Below are 19852 nucleotides of genomic sequence, written 5' to 3'. Positions count from 1 at the left end.
GTTCCTTATTTAGACTTTTTGGGGAAAGAGATTGACAGTGGTTCAGTCCTGCTCCCACAAATCCTCTTTTTGCCTGTACTGGAATGAGACAACTAATTCACAGAAAAATTTCTTAACTATGTGCAAGGCTGTATTTTTGGAGAAAAATGTATTTGCTCTTCTTAATTCTACGTATCTTTACTATTTCTGTGTGGTTATCTGTGAATGACAACCTGCAGTGAGAAAAAGAAATCTGATTTTCTGCCCAAGAAAAATTTCCTGGACAAATGTTTGTTCTTTGTAATTGGAAATGCCAACAAAAAGTTGGTATTATATATTTTCAGCAGAAAGTAAGATCTCAACACCCCATACAGCTGTAGTTTACCAGCTGCAACTTACAGTAAATGCACAAAGTATTTAATACATCGTTGAAAAAAAAAATTATCTCTGTATTACATAACTGAGTCAGAAATCAGAGAAGGTAGTGAAAGCATTTTCCTTTTTCAGAGGGTTCTTTTCAATAATGCTCTGCCTGAAGCCACTGCTGTGCAAGATGGCACAAGAGCCAACTGCCAGAAATGCAGCTTGAAGCCTCCCTGAAGTTTGTGCAATCAATTCTCTACAGCTCAAGTCTGGAGCAAGATGGGACATAGCAGTGGGACACTGCATTCATTTACCAGCCTGTAAAACAGGTAATGCAGCACCTGGGAAAAGGGAGGAAGCAAACATCTCCTAGAGAACATCATCACCTAGCTTTGTTATTTTAGCATATGCTTTGAACAGCTATTCTGAGTGCTGGAAAAAAGAAAAAAGGCAGGGAGGAGTTTCCGTGGAAACCAACACTCTGTCCTAACATCCTGTAACAATCAGGCCTAATTGCAAGGTATTTTTGCTTTCTGGAAAAGCTGTATTTTCCCTCCAAGCACTTCTCCAATAATTTAAGCTGCCTTCTACTTAGCTCTAAACTGTAGAAGAAAGCACAAAAAAAAAATAAAGCGAAGGCGAGTTTATATGAATGTGTATAGCAAAATAATGCATTCAGAAACATCAGAATTCTTACCTAGAAGTTATGATAGAAATGGAAAGGGAAAAAACTTAAGGTAAAACAATTGCAGGTAAACATGTAAGCACCTAAAATTATTTCTACTTTTCCCCAAAGACACCCTCTCACTTTCCAAGATTTACAATTTTGAATTGACGGCTCATGATAAAAAGCAACAGCAGAATTTCTCCCCTTGAGACTCCACATCTCTGAAACAGTACCAATTTCAGAAATCCCTTTCCAGTTTTCATCATTCTCCCTCCCAATAGTCACATATTTTAACTGTATTTTTGGCAGCAGGCAAATGGAGTGCACTGAGTATGTCTCCTGTGTAACCCTGCCTTCCAACTTCATGACACGTGGTAGGTCTGAAGAGATCTCACCAGAGTGTAATTAAAAGAACCTATGCATGCATGAGCAGGGTATTCCAGAAAGGAGGACTTCTAAACAGGGTCTGGATTAATAATGTTCAGGAGTTACTGATAATACAGGCAAAAGAAAGTTAAAACAGTTCATGCTCCAATTATAGTGTCCCAAAAAAGGGAACTAAATTATATGCAGAGAGGCCTAAATCTCCAATTACCTAAAAATGAGAAGCTGAAAAGTTCCCAGGTTTGAATATGGCAGAGGAAGACTACTAATACCACACAAGGAGGCCTGAACTGTACCATGGAGAAATAGTTCTATTTGCTTGCAATGTATTTCCTATATTTCGCTCCTTGCTCTGTTTCTGGGAGCATTTGCAGAAGAAAAACATGACCTTTGATCATTTTGCTGCTTTTTCTCCACTGGAAGTCAAATTCCTCCACCTAGAAGATCACAGTCACTACCAGAGAGGTGCCAGTCATGCCTCTGACTTGCACAAACATGTGAGAGTATCAGGGTGCAAGAATCCAGCTGTCATGCAAGGAGCCATTGTAATTAAAAAGGAGAGAAGTACAGAATACATGAGGAGTAGAAAAGCACAGTTTTTTGAGAAGCATGGTTTACAAAAAATGCCATGAAGTAGCATTTGTGGAACAATCTGCCCAGCTTTCAGCTTTAAGACAACAGCTGGATGTCTCTACTCATACATAATGAGGATGAGATGTAATCTGACTGTACCATGAATCTCTTCACCCACTGACTAATGTGAATGACACCAGTGGAAATCAGCCATCCAGAGTTGCTGCCAAAATTCTGAGAGCTTCACTGGCAGCCAGGTATTGAGAGATGGATAAATTATTTGGTTAGAAACTAATTACACACAGCCAGAGGGGCCTTGTGGCTTGTATTCTTCACAACAATAAAGAAAAATGGGGCTTGGCTGCACTGAGATCAGGAACCAGACTGCTGGGGAAGCCATGGAGCCCAACCCATCCTCACTGAGGAAAAATACTTGTAGAGGTCTGAGTGGCCCACCTCAGCATCTCATCAGCCAGCAAACACAGATACTACAGAATGAAATCCTGGCTCCATAAAAGCTATGCGAATCTAGAATCCAGACTAAAGTATCACATATCCTTTATGCCAGGCAAGACTAGAAATACATAAGCAGATAAATAAACAAGCAAATAAGCACTTGAAGAGGGTCTGACGGAGACACAGAACCAAAACATTTTTAGCTTTCACATTTACACAGATGTAGCCGAGCCACTGGAAAAGTTCCCTAACAGCCATTCTTTAATTAAGATACTGGTATGTTGCAAGACTATTTTCTTTTCTGTTTTTTTGCTTTCAACATCCTATGTTGTCTTAAAACTCAGTAATATATTACTACTGGAAAAGTGTAAAACTCTACTTTCCTCCAAATACAATGCTGACTAAACACATACACTCCTGTATTTCCTTTTCATTCCTTAAGGCTTACCACTGCAGGTCCTGTTGTCAGAGTTCAGGGAATAGTGAGCTGGGCAGCCACAGACAAACCCTCCCACAGGGACTGCCAGGCACAGGTGAGAGCAATGACCATTGCTGGAGGCACACTCGTTCCAGCCTGCCTGCCTGGAGGAGTGGAAGACCAGGATGTCCATAACGTAATCCAAGTGCCCCTGGATGATGGTTCGGTTCTGGCCACTGGTCTTGTTGGCTCGTTCGATGCTGCGCCGGCTCCAGTCTGTCCAGTAAATGTAATCCTGGTACTGGGTCAGGCCAAAGGGGTGAGGCAAATCATCAGCTATGATCTCACGGTCAAGACCTGTGTCCAAAAAGAAGGGACAGAAAAAGCAGAGTTATATGGGCACAAGCTGTATACTGTTGAACATGTCCCCTGTCCAGAAAAGTTGCCATGCAATTAACTTTAAAGTTACTATTTCATCATTACTAAGTAAATTACAAAGTAATGTACAGTAGTCAAAAGGAATCTCAGAGCCTATTACAGAAATGTGCTAATCGTGCTTGCAATTCACAGAAAAAAAGGTAGTTTACTGAAGAAAGAGTTTCCATTTAGAAAATTATCAGGGTTCTCAAAGATTCTGTCCTTTCCCTCCTTCCCAAAACCGACAGGATGACTCTCAATTTAATGCAAGATCCTGGCACTGTATTTCCAGTTGAGCATCTCTTGCACCACACTTTTTCCACTGCTTATAAAAAGAAAATTGTCTTGAGCTTAATTAAATACTACATTGCATTATGAGAAAAATTAAACGTACACAGCGAAACTAACCTGTCTCTGGAATGTCACAACAGGAAGGAACAGCCAGAAAGTCACGACAGGAAACAGCTAATTGTGTATACTATGGAAATGTTAAGAGGTCTTAAGGAGCAGGACACGGCAGGGGAAATTATTTCAACTGTGTTTTATCAACCACTTCATTATCATGGCACCTCCTGCTGTGTAATCACACAAAATGAACAGGAGATTATGAAGCAGGAAGTAATTCCCTCTTTGCACACAGAAGTCAAAGATGCAGAGCCCCACACTCTGCTGTCACCAGCCACAGGCACAGGGAAAAAGAAGCTGTAATTTCATGTCATGTCCAGTCTCAGGTTTCACAGGGAAATACGGAGCAGGCCTCCACAGCACACCAAAATACATGAGAAGCTGAAGGAAAGCTTTTCTATCACACATAATTCCCATATTACATTTTCCTATTTTGATCTTTTTCTAGCTTTGTTCCACTACTGCAAGTATACTGTTTAAAGCAGACTAACTCCTTTAGCGTTAAATACAAGGTAATTATTAATGCTTAAATATCAGCTGCTGTTAATGCTATTCTGAATAATTTAGCATACAACAAGGCAGTTCCTTCCTGTGGGTGCTGAGAAGTTGAAACAAGGTGCTGTGCAAATCTCAGAGGTCCTAGGTCCTCCACACAGTACTCTGGGTGGGACAGCGAAAAAATAAAATATTCCACTTCCATTTAGCTGCAATTACCAGTTTATAAAATCATCACAGACCCCAGCACAAAACAACTCTCCTGCTGATATGCACTAGCCAGGAAAAGGTCCTTAACATGCAGAATACATGGGAGGGAAATGCCTGAGGATACTAACAAAGATATAAAACCAAATTGTATTAAATTACACATTGAATAAGCTGTTGTTATCGTCTTGTTGGCTTTCTTTCTTTACCTTTTTTCTGTATTTTCTCATGCTCTTGAGAGTAGCAAAACAAGATCCTTAAAAACACTGCAAGTTGACATTTTGTCCTACATATAACTAGAAACATGTATATCTTGTGTAATTTCAACTTTCTGAGCAACCCAATCACCTACAAGAAAATTGAGGCCTTGCTAACCACAGTGTTACATAAATATGAATTACAGAAACAAACATTAAAGGCGTGTGAGGTTGTTAAATTTTATTTTCGTCTTATGATGTGTATTTTTGCATTATTTAAGCCACAATTTTCCACGAGGGAGCTGCAAAAAGCAGCATTGCCTTCAGGATGCTGCCCAGGGCTCTAGGGCTCACCTAACATGTTGGAGGACTCTATCAGGTTGGTGTCCAGGTCAGTCCAGTACAGGCGCCTCTTGGCGTAGTCAATGGTCAGGCCGTTAGCACGTCCCACATTTGGGACCAACGTGGTCCTCTCACTGCCATCCATAGCAGCTCTGTCAATCTTTGGCTTGCCACCCCACTCAGTCCAGTACATGAACCTGATTAAAAGAACAGAAGAAAGAAAAAGAATTGCATTCATTCCAAGAGAATTCAAGAGGAAAAACAAAACAAAAATCCTCAGAAAGAATACAAGAAAAAAAAAGCTGTAAATTCAAGCATTTATTAGGACCCATTGTGCTAAATGAGTGGGGGTTTTTTCCGAAGTACAGGCAAGAAAGTGAGTCAAGTTTCCTCAAAATGCTTCCAGCATTATTTTTTCCCACTTGGACCTAGATTTTCACCAGCAAGTTCTGTGTGACAGCACTTCGGTAGTAACTAATCCATGCATGTCATTTAAGAGACAGAGGCTGGTAGTCAGGCATCTTCATTTATACCTGGTTATTTAGCAGGTTGTTTTTCCAGAGCACTTACCTTCTGTTTCTAGGCAGTTGTCTCTCAAATGAAGGAACACAAAAAAGTAGATCTGCAGGGTACTTTTGTTAATAGGTGCTCATGTCCACACAGCTAAGTCAACCAGCCATGTAACAAGTGTCTTACATCTCAGCCAAGACACACAAAACTGTATGGCATTTCCACTGGAGCAAAAATACAATTATTACATACTCACATGCCAGCTTATGCCTCATTTGGAAGAAGGACAGATTTGCACATGTTTACATTTTCATTCTACTATGACTCTTTAGACACTGCACAGTAGAATAGGATGCATATTTTCATATTATATATTTGATGGCTAGTTAGTCACTTTTTCCAAAATATTAAGCCGATACCATTCTTAAAAAAAGTGAGAGGCAGATATCCAATATTTACACCTTTGGATTTTAATAACTCTAGTAACAAATCCCTGGGAAGTCTTTCAACCAACTGCACAATAGGAAAGGTAGCTTCAGAAACTGATGATCAAGGGGGAGTAGACACCAGGAACAATTGCAAATTTTTCTTAAAAATTTTGCAAGCACTTTGTGTATAAATTTTGCAAGCTGGACACAGCATGGAGCCAAGTGTTAGAATTGCCCCCATGGCAGCAATGCCTTGAAAACTTCCATTTAAAGTACAACTATATTGTATGTATACTTATATAAGTATACATACATACATAAGTATACAGCTATACTATTTCTGTAAGGAAAAACAGGCGTTCTGACTCAGGTAATTTTTTTTCTCATCTGTGATGAAGAGACAAAGCACTGAATGATGATAATCCTTGGGAAAAACCTACTTGCAGTGTAAAACTAGAATCATCCTTAGCAGCCTTTTGTTACAAATGAGTAACTGGATCTAAGAATCTGATGGTGAATCCCCATCCAGGCAACCACTGGTACATCAAGGCTGAATCCAATGCAGGATCCCACTGGAGGTGACCATTGCCACCACCTTGTTGAAATAAAGCAGAAGGAAAGTGTTTCAAATTCTCTGCATTACTGTAGCTCTCAAAGTGTGACTGGGAACTGTGATAATGTCATAACCCTTGCAAATGAAGTTCCCTCATTTGAAAAGTAATGCAATAATGGTATAACCTCAAAAAGTTTTTGCACCAATTAGTTATTGTCAGGTGAGCATTTCATGGTAAAACAGCTATTTCAAAAGCTCACCAGTTAGCTTGACTTGCCCCATTCCTTCCCTCCTTTCCCTGTTTATTACCCTACTTTTGCTATTGCACTTAATCCAACTGAGAAGTTTCTTCTCAGAAAATCCTTCATTTGGGGCATAGGTGAATATAATTGCTTCCACTCCTTCTTCTTCCCATGTCCATACAAACTAAAAGGTTTCCTTATCTGAAGAAACAAACACTTTCCTTATGCTCAGACATAAACTTCACTCTCCCACCTTCAAATTAAATCATTTAATACTTTTATTGGACCCTAACTTGTGATAAAAAGAATCCTAATTTTTAAAACGATAAATATATTCCTTTCAATGCTACAGTCATTTTCTAATTAATGAATTCCATAAACCTAAAACTACTTTGATTCTGTGGTTAATTAAAAAACTAAATATAAATCCCTTTCTAACAAGCTGCTCTGTGTTTTTGTTTTTGTTTGGTTTTTTTGGGGGGGGGTTTAGTATTTTTAATTATTATTCAAAACATTAAGAGTGTATTTCTCTAAATTACCAGGTTCTATTCCCCAGCTCAGTTCTCTCAGGGTTTACAGGCAATGCTTAACTACCATGCCCTAGAGGAAGCATTACAGTGTTGTTTTTCACTGTTCATAAACACAGAATTAAATCAGCAAGTTACCCTTCAGCAGGGTCCAGCGCCAGTGCCCGGGGACTGTCGAGATCTTTCCACACAAGCACCTGGCGGTGCTGCCCGTCCAGCTTGGACACCTCAATCCGGTTTGTGCCAGTGTCAGCCCAGTACAAATTCTTCCCCAGCCAGTCCACAGCCATGCCTTCGGGATAATCCAAGCCGAACTCCACAACATGTTCCAGGGCGCTGCCATTCATAAATGCTCTGCTGATGGTCTGCAGGGATACAAAGATACACAAGCAAATTAGAAATCTTACCAGTCTGTCACTGGGCTGCTTGTTTTCTTTGTTGAATTTTAAACACTTTCAGATTTTTGACATCTCATAGGAAAGAGGATCTTACAATATGCTACTTATTTGCAAAGCAAACAATGCTGTTATTCAGAAGTAATGATTTACTGCACTCTGTGAATGTATTCTGTGTCAATTACAATAGCATTTCACTGGGGAAATAAATGGGATAACTGGTCTGGTTGAATTAAGCATCTACGTGACAAAGTGACCTTAATAACTCAGTGCCAGCTTCGAGGGGGAAATATTTTGGCTCTCCCAGGACGATACAAAAGCATCTATATTATAGCATGGAACACTATTTAAAGCAGCCTAATGAAAAAGTGCAGGGCAGAACAGCAAATAGAAAACAACCAAACGACTGATGAGTTCAGTAGCTTCAGTACTGATGGCTAAATTTAATTTCACTAAGCGTGAACTCTTCTAGCACTTTTATTCAAATACTTTTTTTAACTCTGCCATCAGGATCAGCCTGTGATAGCAGATACAGCCAGAATTCCGTTTTAATAATAGAATTTAGGCATTCCCTGCTAAGCCTGAAAGTAAAAGATTAATGCTAGAATAGTACAGAATTCTTTTGGCAAACATGGGCTACCTTTCTATGTCCTCAGTATTTCTATCCGCACACACTCCTCATACTCACCAACCGGAAGTTAACAAATCCCTGATTTTGGTTTACTTCCTAATTTGAACACAACCTGCTAATTATGCCACTTTGTGACAGCACACAGCAGGGAAGTTTTTATCAGTCTTCAATTGTGTCACTTTCACAGCCCAAAAGAAAACCATGCTTAGGGAGTTCAGCCAAGTCACCTCTTGCAGACTCATTTCAACTCTGTGTTTTTAGCTACTATGATTCTTCAGTTGCAAAAGTCTGTAAATTACTGTTGGCACAGGTCTCAAGTCAGCTGAAGAAAATATAATTAAAAACTAAACCCTTTTACATATCCCTTGAATTTTGTAAACCCTGTTAATCAACCTACTCTTAAATATCTCAAGAAGCTTGTAGCAGCTTAATAGCTGCTGATTAGATGGACTAAATCTCTACCTTCAGTGAAATGTCAGTCCAGTAAATGCGATTGTCTGTCACATCAAAATCCAGAGCAGAAGCTTCCTTGACTCCAGTGAGTGGAATAGCAACGTTGTTATTGTTGGTTTCTAGAGAGATGCGTCTAATGTCTGCTCTCCTGGAAAAGAGCAGGAAAGCTTCTGGGACGATGCAGGTCTTCATGTCACTGATGAGCTCTAGGCCGATGGGACAGGCACAGCGAAGGCCTTGTGGTCGGTACAGACACAGGTGGCTGCAGCCGCCATTGTCTTCTGCACAGGGGTTTGTACCTAAGCAGGCAGCAAGAGGAAAAGCAGGCATTGCAAACTGACTGCAGGTGAAAGGTGAAGCTAGTCCTCACATGCATCAGCCACATTATGAGTCCTCCAAGCAAACAAGTTTTTCTCCTTGTATTCTCTGATCAATTTATTTTTCATTCATTCTCTGTAATTTTTTAGACAGACCTTACCCACCTTGGCTGGATTGTTTTCCTCGTGCCAAGAAACAAGCTCAGCATTAGGGAAAGGGATCTGGGCTTCAACAGCTACTGATGATCCCAAATCACAGCACAAGCACCAAATTTATGGTAAGTGTATGTTCTGCTGCCTTTTACAGTATACTGGTCCAGCTACATACCCCCTTGTGTTCCTGAAGATAAAAAACTTGCAGAGCTATTTTCACATCCATTCAATGGTCTCTTCTGTCCAGGATGCAAGCGAAATGTACCTGCACATGCTGGAAATTAACTAAGAGAGGCTTGGCAGTAAGGAGTTCAGTTGACCAAACAGTTGGAAAGAGGGCTGCATTCAAAACACACGGACTTTGGGGCATCAGCCACACAAAGATACATCTCAACTACATTTGACTCATTTCCTGCAGTACAATCCAGACATGACAGCAAGAAGCTGCAAGCCTTATCCACATAGCAGGATACTCAGGGACAGTGATGAGTTCTGTGATACTACAATTACACTGTTACTAGTGCTTGGATAGCCTAGGATAGGCAATTTAAAGCTAGATGCTGGTTTTTCACACCCACAAGCACTACAGGCCAGGAAGTACTTCTAGGTATTTTTGAAGATAATTTTCTAGTATTAATGTAAAAACTACTGAACAGCCTAAATCTGGCTCATTCTTAGCTTTCGCATACTAGGAGCATGTGTTCAGCTTGATATTCTTCCAAGCTGCAGAACTGAAGCTCCTCACAGAAGACCTAACCCATACCATCAAGCTGCAGCCTGCGGTTATCATGCTATAAGACTATATTCTAACCCCTTTCTACTCTGCAGTACAGCCCTACTGACATGTTCTATCTCATTCTCCCTTGCCTGATTAGCAGACCACTCACCAATGATCTGGTGGACGTTGGTGGCTTTCAGGCCCATCAGATCAGGCAGCTGGTCGATGATGATCTCTCTCTCTGCTGTGCACTTGTGCACGCGTTCAATGCTGCGCCTTTGCCAGTCTGTCCAGTAAATGTAGTCTCCCAAAAGAGTGAATCCAAATATATGAGGCAGCTTGTCCTCCACCAGGACTCTCCTACCAGTTCCATCAGCATTCATGACCTATGAATACACACAAACTTTTTAGGTATATAGAATAAACCTGTCACTCTTTGGCAGATTAACAAACTAGCTGCTCCATGCTTAGACTTCAAATTAAAAAATAATCTCCTATCCATTATAATGCTATCAATGTTACACAGTGTCCTAATAAAAAACCAGAAGTCTGTTTATTAACAGCCACTTACTCTAAAAGCCTTATTTAGAAGGTTAGTGTCGCAATCAGATTGTAATGTGAAATTATGACACAACACTCAGTACCTTTGCTTTAGGAACTATTATTATGTAATAATAGTTACTCCTGTTACAACTCTCATTTCTGACATGAGTTTAGGTTTGATTTTAAAGAGAAGTCACTGTTTTTTACACAAATTAAGACAAATTTATAATGGCCAAGGAGTTCTGGCTCAGCATCTTCTAGTTCACAGTCCCTCCCAAGAGAGCTTTGCCCACATTACAGAGAGCATTAAGAGGAGACCCCACACTAATACTGGGAGGCAAACAATGAAAAAGATCTAGAGTATATATTCCCCAGTCTGAATAAGGAACCAGTTTTACACTCTTCTAAATTAAGTACAGTAATTTTTTTACTACAAGGAACAGCAGTAGTCTGTAAATAATTGCATACATGCCTTTGATCAAGACACTTGAATTTACTGTGTCATTTTTCTCTACTGCTAAGAAGGAGTAATACCTAACTTCCTCAGTGAGGCACTGAAAGGATTCATTAAACATATAATAAACATGTTCAAGTGATCAAGTGCCTTATGAATGCCAAGTATTATTATAAAAATATACTATACTGACAGGAGTGAAGAGTCCCATGTTTTAAGAGAAGCTTAAAAATGGTTCAGTGCTGGAATTTTTCAGAAAAAAATCCTTCTGAAATATTTCTACTTGTTTCAAGGTCACAGCTTAAGTCTACAGTATGTATACCACCCTTCCAAAACAGAAAAAAACCTCCAACCAACCTTAATATAAAAACTTTCTGAAACAATGTGATTCACAAAATCCAAGGTAGCATACTAATCCCTGAAACATTAAAGCATCCTTCCCACCACCCAAGCATGTTCTAAAGTAAATGACTGGAAAAGGAGTGATTTATTAAACCACTGTGTTCAAATCTCTCTCACAGAATTAAAAGAGCCATGAACAAATCTATATGGCTTCCCATCCTTCCCATGGCTCAAACCCAAATACTTATGCAATGAGAACCTTCAGGATCAACTGGTTTAGTACCTCAGACTAGACTGATGATAGCTGGTGGCCAGAATATCTTCCCAGATCACGAGAAATGTAAAGGCTAGTTTGGAGCAACTCCTACCCAGGCACATATGAGAAGAGAGGAAAGGAATAGAGAAATGGAACTGAAACACACACCTTTCCCAGGACAGAGTATAATGTACACATTAATAAAATATTTATAAATTCTCTTTTAAAAGTGGAAGAAATGCTATAACCTTCACAATAATTCAGTTTCTCCTTAAAACTATACCTTGTCAAACTTCCCAGCATTTGGCACTTACTCTCTGTATATTAAAATGGGAACCAAATCTTTATGTGCACATTTCCTACAGAAAAATCAAAGGGGCTCTCCGTATTTGCTGGATTGTACAAATAAGCTCTGTATTTACTTTTGAAGAAAAGTCATAATTACTTTATGGAATTAGCTTACCAAAACCCTTCAGTCCAGCAGAGTATACAGGATGCTTCTACAAATTCACTAATGTACACGTATCTCAAAAATAGATGACTTGTCTGTGCTGACTTGTTTCCCCCTCCCCCTTAAACTACAGAGATAAACCATTTGTCTGGAACTAATTAATACATGGCAATTAGTGCTCTGAGCAGACCAAGAAGGTACACAGAATGGAAGGATGTTGAAAAGTGGATCAACAAAAACAACACAATAATAAGCAATAAAACATCAAATAATAATATATAAAATAAAACATATAAATAAATATAAATTAATATAAATATATAAATATAAAATACACACAAAGTAGCATTTTTAGAAATTACATTTTTTGCTTTGTATTTATAAAAGAAAGAAAATTCTCTATTTAAGGGAGTGCTTAACTACTGGCAAAGAAAATTAGTTGGAAAATGTGTGGTGTGAGATGAACATTATTTGGCAAACTTTAAAAGCTGTTCAAATAAGCTTCCCCCTATATTGAAAAGAGTCAGGAAAAAAGAAGGGAGGACTTAAGCATTAAGTATCTGTTTTTCATTAACTTTGGCTTGACACATAAAGGCTATTTTGAAAGGCAGCTTTACATCTCCTAGACAAAACATGCACCTTTCTGAAAGTACTTACATATACCTGCCAATCTGTTCCCACTGCAATTTTACCTGATCATATCTGTACTATGTTGCCTAATATAAACATCTTCCCACTACTATCATATATATATATATATATATATATACACACGTATATATACGCACACAAACAGTACCAGCCAGCTACCAACCACACACACACACATATATATATACACACACACACATATACATATTTCCATGGCACTGTGTTGTCTGCACTGACTTTGGCTCCATGTTAGATGGTATCAATAGAATTACTTCCATTGGCTACAGAATCAGTCTGGTGTAAGACAGAAGGGAAGCGGAAAGGGATATAGGGGTGATATGTACAAGAAGAATAAAGCAAAAAGGAACAGTCACTTATCAACCAGTTTCAAGGGATTTCAGCATCATCACTTTACATACTCAAACTCAGACAACAACCAAATCCCAGGGCATATTCTGTTCTAGTTTCTTTCCACTTCCCCAGCTCCACATGGATCAGCTCCTCACAGCAAAGCCATCCCCCACAGAATCCCACACACAAGAAACCCACCTTCAGCTGCTACGAGGCAATATCTCCAGAGGTTTATGCTGCTTTTAACCACAATGTGGTGTGAGTTTCACATTCTGAGGCCATTCTGAATACTGCAAATCACACTGAGAGTACAGGCTACAACAGGAAACAGATGTGGTTTAACCACAAGCACCACCTTTACTGAAAGAGTGAGTAGTTCCATGAAAAAAAAAAAAAAAATAATTTGAAAGTGCAAAAACTAAATGGCCTCAGAAAAAATACCAGATATCCTGCCTGGAGAATAAGGGCTTTATTTATCCTGAAACAATAATGAATGCAAACCTACAGCCTCATGAACATAAAGCTTATTCAAAGTAAGTGAATTACTGCTGAAAATATAGTCACATTTTAAAATGCTGTACTTAGTGATCAGCAGGAACAATAAAATAACAGCTTTGAAGCACTACTTCTAATTTACAGACTGGAGCACACAGTGACATATTGTAAGGCTCTTTCTTGTTATTAGATACCTTGCATTCAATTCACTTCTAAGTACCAGTAATCACTGTGATAAATAGGCTAATGCAGTGAATTTACCTTTCTGATAATCTGGGATTTGAATGTATGGTAGTTTAAACTTGTCACTTGACTGCTTTAAGTCTAGTTTCATAATTAAATTTATCTCATTTATGAAAATCATGTTCAGGTCTGTTTAGAGCCTGTGCTGGGACCCTAGCAGAACTGTGCAGACTAGCAGTCACCTCAGGTCCAGTGCACCAAGGTCAGGGCAGCAGAGACTGAGCAGATGTGCACTGGTTTATGTGCACAGTACTGAGGAGATGCTCCTCACAGAAAGCATCTGTTCCTATCGGGCTTTACTGAGATCCATACCAAACTAAGAGCCCAGTCCTACAAGGTGTCAAGACTGAGATGAAGGTGACAGAGTGCAGACCATTACCTTTCATCTCAACTCTTAAGCACAGCTGAATTTTCAGTAAAGTACCACAAAATCATAGATTAGCCCAGGTTGGAAAAATCCCTGAAAGATCACCTGGTCCGTTGTTTTTTTTGTTTTTTTTGTGTGTGTGTGTGTGGGAAGAAGCCTAGATGAAATTATACAGCATCCTGTCCAATTACATCTTGAAAACTTCTAGTAAGGGGAGGGACCCCACTACATGCCTCAGTAAAGTATTTCTTATATTAAAATGAAACCTCTGTCAATGCACCTTGTACCAGTTGCCCCTGTCCTCTCCATGTGGCACCATCCATGTGCTGGGAAAGCCTCCCTCCTCTCTGAGTACTGAAAAAATGTAAGCCTTCTCTTCTCCGTGGAGAAAAGTCCAAACCCCTTCTGCCTTCCCTCACAGGGCGGGTTCTCATCATTCCTTTAGGTGATCTCCACTCTACCTGCATCTCTGTTGAATTCTGGGGACCAGAGCTAGACACATCTGGGTATGGCTTGACAAGCTCTGAATGGGATGATCTATGTCCCCATGGATGCAGCCCAAGATCCTGTTTGCCTTCATTATACAGCAGCACACTGGCATAATTTGCCCTCAGTATACCTGCATTGGCTTGTCCCAATCACCTGCTTCCTTTGGCTTGCAGGTCTCTAGGAAAACTCTTTCCAGGGACTGGAATAAGACTAATGGGCCTGTAGCTTCCCAGGTCCTCTTTTGGATATAGTTGTAAATGATCAGGGAGCAGGTTAAATATCTTACATGCTAAGCTCTTTCTCTGGCTGCCAGGAGCAGAGGAAGTCAACAATCAATTAAAATTTATTAACAACTGGTAGTACTACCTGCAAAATATATATTACTTATGAGCGTGGAATAGGCCTCTGTGATGGACTGCAAGTTCCCAGTTACACTACAAGATGTTGCTAGAACATTATTTCTTTCACAGACACACATCAGTAAAACAAAAATCCAATCCCCCCTAAAACAAATAACTCTTCCAGTAAAATCCATAAGCTCTTCTAATTTCATACATTTGCATTTAAGCCCTGATTTTTCAAACCAACAGCTTGTTTTTGGACAAATTACAGATCCCTTAGCCGTTACTGATTCCTGAACTTCAGTATCTTTACCAGCACCAGCTTACTGATCCTCAGAGAGGCCAGAAGACCTTACTTAATATGCAGGACCTCAATTGCTCTGCTCAAGTACTACTGCCATCACTGCCCCAGCTCTACAAAATTTTTGTCAGGCACCACAGCTGGAAAGCATCTTCCCCCACTGAATTACAGGAAGGACGCAATTGTAGCATTCATCTTTCTTCTGACCCTGTGGCAATGCTTTGCATGTCATGTGTCTCACAAGTGCAGAACACACTAGCTTATTGTTTCCTTGGAACACGTTAAAATATACTCTGGATATATATATGGTTTACCTTACAGTATGCACAAAACCCCATTTCTATGATGAAAATGTCACCAAAAGAAAAGGTAAACTCTTCCTGAGCAGATTTAAATTCTTAACTCATTTCAATGATAACTTGGGTTTCTCCCAAGAGTTTAAAACCAGCAGAAAATCACCAGAAAGCATTACCATCTTCACAATTTCAACATGGGTCATGCTAATACACTAAAGGAATAGATACAACTTTAAGCAATGAGGTAAAATGGGGAATTTCTCATGGGTTTGATCAGTAACACTGATCTGCTTAAGATGATTGCAAGGAAGCATTACTGTAGAACACCCTGAAATACTGAATTCAATACAAATATCCCAGACATTCCAGCATACCACAATGAGCAAGGCTTGCATTATACCTGAAATAATTTAGGAATACTCACACTCAAGGCTTAGTTACTTCAGCCCTGATTATCCAGAGGTAAATACCTACACATGCTGTTTGATGCAACAAATAACAACTCAGTTCATAGCAATGCCAATCAGGGATATGACTGTTCATTGTCTACCTAAATGTACATGAATCTTACTTTACAAGGAAAGTAAAAACCAACACTACATTCATCAGATTTATTTGGTTAGAGAAAAGAAACTTGGGCAGCATCTCAAAAAAAAAAGAATTCAAAATATATTTTTTCTAAGCATGGATAATCTTCCTAAAAAGACTGCCATGAAGATAAAGATGTACAAACAATATAGAGATTAACTTCATAAATATCCTTTCCATCAGGCTACACACACTCCTGTAAACTCACTTCTTTCACAATAGGACAATTTCCTTAGCTCACTGATCAATGCCAACAGCAGAAATGTTTTCTCTGCGATGGAATTTAATTTTGGAAATAAGTGGTCCAGTTTTTAATTAAATGGCTCAAGTCAGGTAAAGTGACAAGTAGGCAAGGAAAAGACTTTAGAACCATTGTGACAATCACATGACATCTCCTAGGTAATCTCATGCAACACAAAAAAACCCTGCATTTGTAAAGAACAGGCTAAGACAAAAAAAATATAGCTAAATGATAAATGAGAAGAAAGATTTTCACAGGGGAAAAAACAAGAAGCTGCTCTGAAAAGATTCAGTGGTAAAAGAGGTGACTAAAAATGCTTTACTATGGAGATGAATTTTGGTATGTAATCCACAGGGTGGAGTGGCAGCAGTCAGGGGAGTGTTCTGTTAGCTGGGCATAGGCTGTGGGGGCAACAAAGGAAACTAACGACTGCATTCCGCAACTTACTATTTAGCAACTAAGACCTCTGGGCAGCTACACACAACACTTTGCAGAATGCAAACCAGACTAGCCAAGACCAACCTGAAACCTCACAGTGGGTTTAGGGGAACAGTTTTACAAGATTAAGTTCAGCATAACAATTCCTGATGCTCTTGCATATGGGCAAAAGCCTCTGTGCTTTTCTTTCCCAAGGTTCTTTCTTTCAGTGCCTTGCCCCAGAAACTTATTTTTCATTTGTTCTCCACCTAACCTGATGCTTTCCAGACTCCTTCATAAGTGACTATAATTGATTTTTTTTAATAGAGGGAAAAACGTGGAAAGTTTTCTACTGTTTTATCAAGTCAAGTGGTTCAGGGAATACTGCAGTGAGAGACTCAGTCAGTTATGAGATACTTTTCACCTTTGGTGGCAGTAAGCTTTCTAATTGATTCAATTGCTCCTATTCACTAAATCACTTCAATTCCAAGGGTCCTGCATGTCCAAGATCTTGGTTTTCCACCTTTTTCCACAGACTCTGCCACACTACAAGATCTTCCATGGTACCAGAAAAGATATTCAGGTTAAGACTACAAAATTTCACAGCAAAGTAAGATGTCTGTGTGAAGAAAACAAAATCATTATTGAGAACAACTGGAGGACAGGTGAATACTTCCAAAGAAACTCCAAAGATCAGTACAAGGTTTTGTATAGTAATGCAACTCAGCTTGGGAAAAGGGGAAAAAAACAAAGCCAGAATTTTGAAGAGTAAGGGATAATAGTAGACTGACAAACAGTACCCAGCTGAATCAGAAACACAGACAGCAGCTCAGTATCTCTCAGTATCTCTTCACATTGCTGCCCAGCTTGTCATGAAATAGTTTAAGTATGTCAGACTCAGGTGAGCTGATGGCTCTGGCTGTGTCCGCTTGAGGGATTTCAGTATTTTCCCATAGGTAACTGATACTGGCTGCTAGTAGAGGCTTGTTGCTTTCCAGGTGAGACACCTGCATAAACCAAAATACAATTTCCTAACTCCAGTGTGAAAAATCTGGGAAGCATGTAAGACATATGAATGTAGATCCAACAGTTATACTCCAATCAGCTGCATGCTGGGCCATGGGGACCATGAGGCCTTCAGAGCTATCAGCAACAAACCAGGACTGCTCATCTTTTAGCAAAGGTTGTAAGAAACATCTCTGAATTCCCAATGTGAGCAGTCCTCACAATATTCTGCCCATGTGTCTCAAGTGTGGGTACTTGCCTCTGACACAGCTATTCCAGGCTCTCCGTAGAGGTAACAGAAAAAAAGGGGTGCTTTTAGAGTAGGACTCATCTAATCTATTCTAAACTTTTACAGTGTGGAAGTGCTGATCTACAACATTTTTAAAAAGGGGACTTAAATAAGGAGACTTTTAATAAGGGAACTTAAATGAGCTGAATGTATCTACATCTCATGAGACAAAACCCGCTACAGATTTCAGGATGAATTGCAGATCTGTGACACAAGAACCATTTGAAAACTGAATGCCAAAGTCTTCTCCACATAATTTTTAGGGCAATAATTTCACTTAGAAAAATACCATGTTTGTTACTCAGATTGGAGAGTCAGGTTACTCTTGGGCAGGAGTACTGGCTCCATCCCCCAAAAATCTTGCCTTGGTAACCTCTTTGCTAGGAACCTCTCCCTGTGCCACGAAGCATGACAGCCTATGGACACCAGATGCCTCAGGACTTCTTGAAGAATTCTTCAGCGTAAGTGGCTTGTAATGTAAGGTCTCAATAATCATACTTTTCATATCTGGGTTTTGTTTAGGTAGTCTCAATTTATCAAAAGTAATAAAAAGTTAACTTCTAATATTCTTGATTTGAAACTAGCATGGATATTTTAAATGTTTCTTCTTTTTATTTTTGCATTAAAACACCTGAGGTTTGACTAGATGATCTCTAGGGAATCCCTTCCGACCTTTATAGCTCTATGATTCTGTGAAAAGGTATATCTCTAAGTGACAATTCTGTAGCCCCATGTTCAAAAGCCAAAGCAAAAAAAAAAAGAATTTTCTTTTATGATTTTTTTTTTTAAATAGTAACAAGCTTACAATACCAGTAGGTCCTGACTCAGCATTGGAGTTTATGACAAGGGACCATTCAAATCCTTGTATTCAGCTCTTTGACAGCCAAAATACCTTACTAATATGTTGTCTGTGGCTGTTATTTGTTTTTTAATATAGTTTTACTATCTTGGTCAGCATCACAATATTTAATTCAAATGAAAATTATACCAAGTATTAACTAATACTTTTTTTTTTTTAAAAAAATATCTTGACTACTAATTTCAAAAATCTATACTTTTTCTTAATACAAGCTTAGCAGATGCTAATAAATAGCTGGAAATACCCTGGCAAAGTAAGCCTTGAATTTTTGAAACTGCGATGGAGTAGAAGGATCTGTCCCTACCTTCTACAGCACATGTTTTTCGTTGAATGAAATTCCCAAGTGCCACAACTATCCAAAACAAAAGTAAACAGCAAAGTAACTTCAGGTATTTGTTTCAAACACTTTACTTCTCATACCTGCAAAAGTTTAATGCAAGTAGACAAAAGAAGCTGTGTTCAAGAGCTAGGAATATAACGGATTCTGCTTCTCAATTTTCAAACCAATGTCTCAAGTAGGCTGGATGGGGTAGGATCAGTAATCAGGCTTGCAAATCACAGCATTTTCACAGTACAAAGACTAATGTATGAAACAAAAATTCTCAGTCTGAAAATAAATGGTGTATACTTAGAAAACAGAATTTCTTTATTAGGGTGGCAGTAAAATTGAGGGAGTTGTCATCGGAGGAAAATACAGCCCTGCAATTTCAAGATTAGAATGTGAATTAGAGCATTCTCTAGATGCCAGACTATTAACTCCTAGGTCAAAGACAAAAATGTCCTCTCTGTTCAAGATTTCTGAGCTCTAAAAAGTCTTAGCATTATCTGCTTTCTGTTGTCCAGCAAGGCTGAATTCTGAACACTTGTGTGTACTTAAGCTGAAAAACAGCAGGATGTAATACTTTCCATCTTAATCATGAGGATTAGACACAGTAATGCCAGGCACAGCTAATAGATTTGGGAATGCATAAACATTTCAAGTTAGAGCTGCACTCAAAAATCACTAGATAATGGTTGAATCTGAGCAGGAGGCAGATCCTTTC

The 19852-nt window shown here is 39.1% G+C and overlaps 1 protein-coding gene across 5 annotated transcripts in view; it reads right to left on the bottom strand.

Moving 5' to 3' along the window:
- Nucleotides 1–19852, bottom strand: part of LRP6 (LDL receptor related protein 6) — a 119636-nt gene that overhangs the window by 25228 nt on the left and 74556 nt on the right. For 4 of the 5 annotated variants that reach the window (XM_086885887.1, XM_086885888.1, XM_086885889.1 and 1 more), the window contains exons 8-12: nt 10000–10216; nt 8652–8941; nt 7302–7528; nt 4916–5100; nt 2871–3197 (exon numbers count right to left, since the gene is read on the bottom strand). In XM_086885887.1, the coding sequence (XP_086742013.1) occupies nt 2871–3197; nt 4916–5100; nt 7302–7528; nt 8652–8941; nt 10000–10216 (1246 nt within the window). Of the gene's footprint in view, nt 1–2870; nt 3198–4915; nt 5101–7301; nt 7529–8651; nt 8942–9287; nt 9378–9999; nt 10217–19852 lie in introns of all 5 variants that reach the window. The other variant, XM_086885886.1, reaches the window with a different exon arrangement.

This window comes from Cyanistes caeruleus, chromosome 4, assembly GCF_971803275.1.
Source record: "Cyanistes caeruleus chromosome 4, bCyaCae1.hap1.1, whole genome shotgun sequence".
Taxonomy (NCBI): Eukaryota; Metazoa; Chordata; class Aves; order Passeriformes; family Paridae; genus Cyanistes; species Cyanistes caeruleus.
The sequence above is the reverse complement of the archived record's forward strand: the minus strand, read 5'-3'. Positions and strand labels throughout refer to the sequence as shown.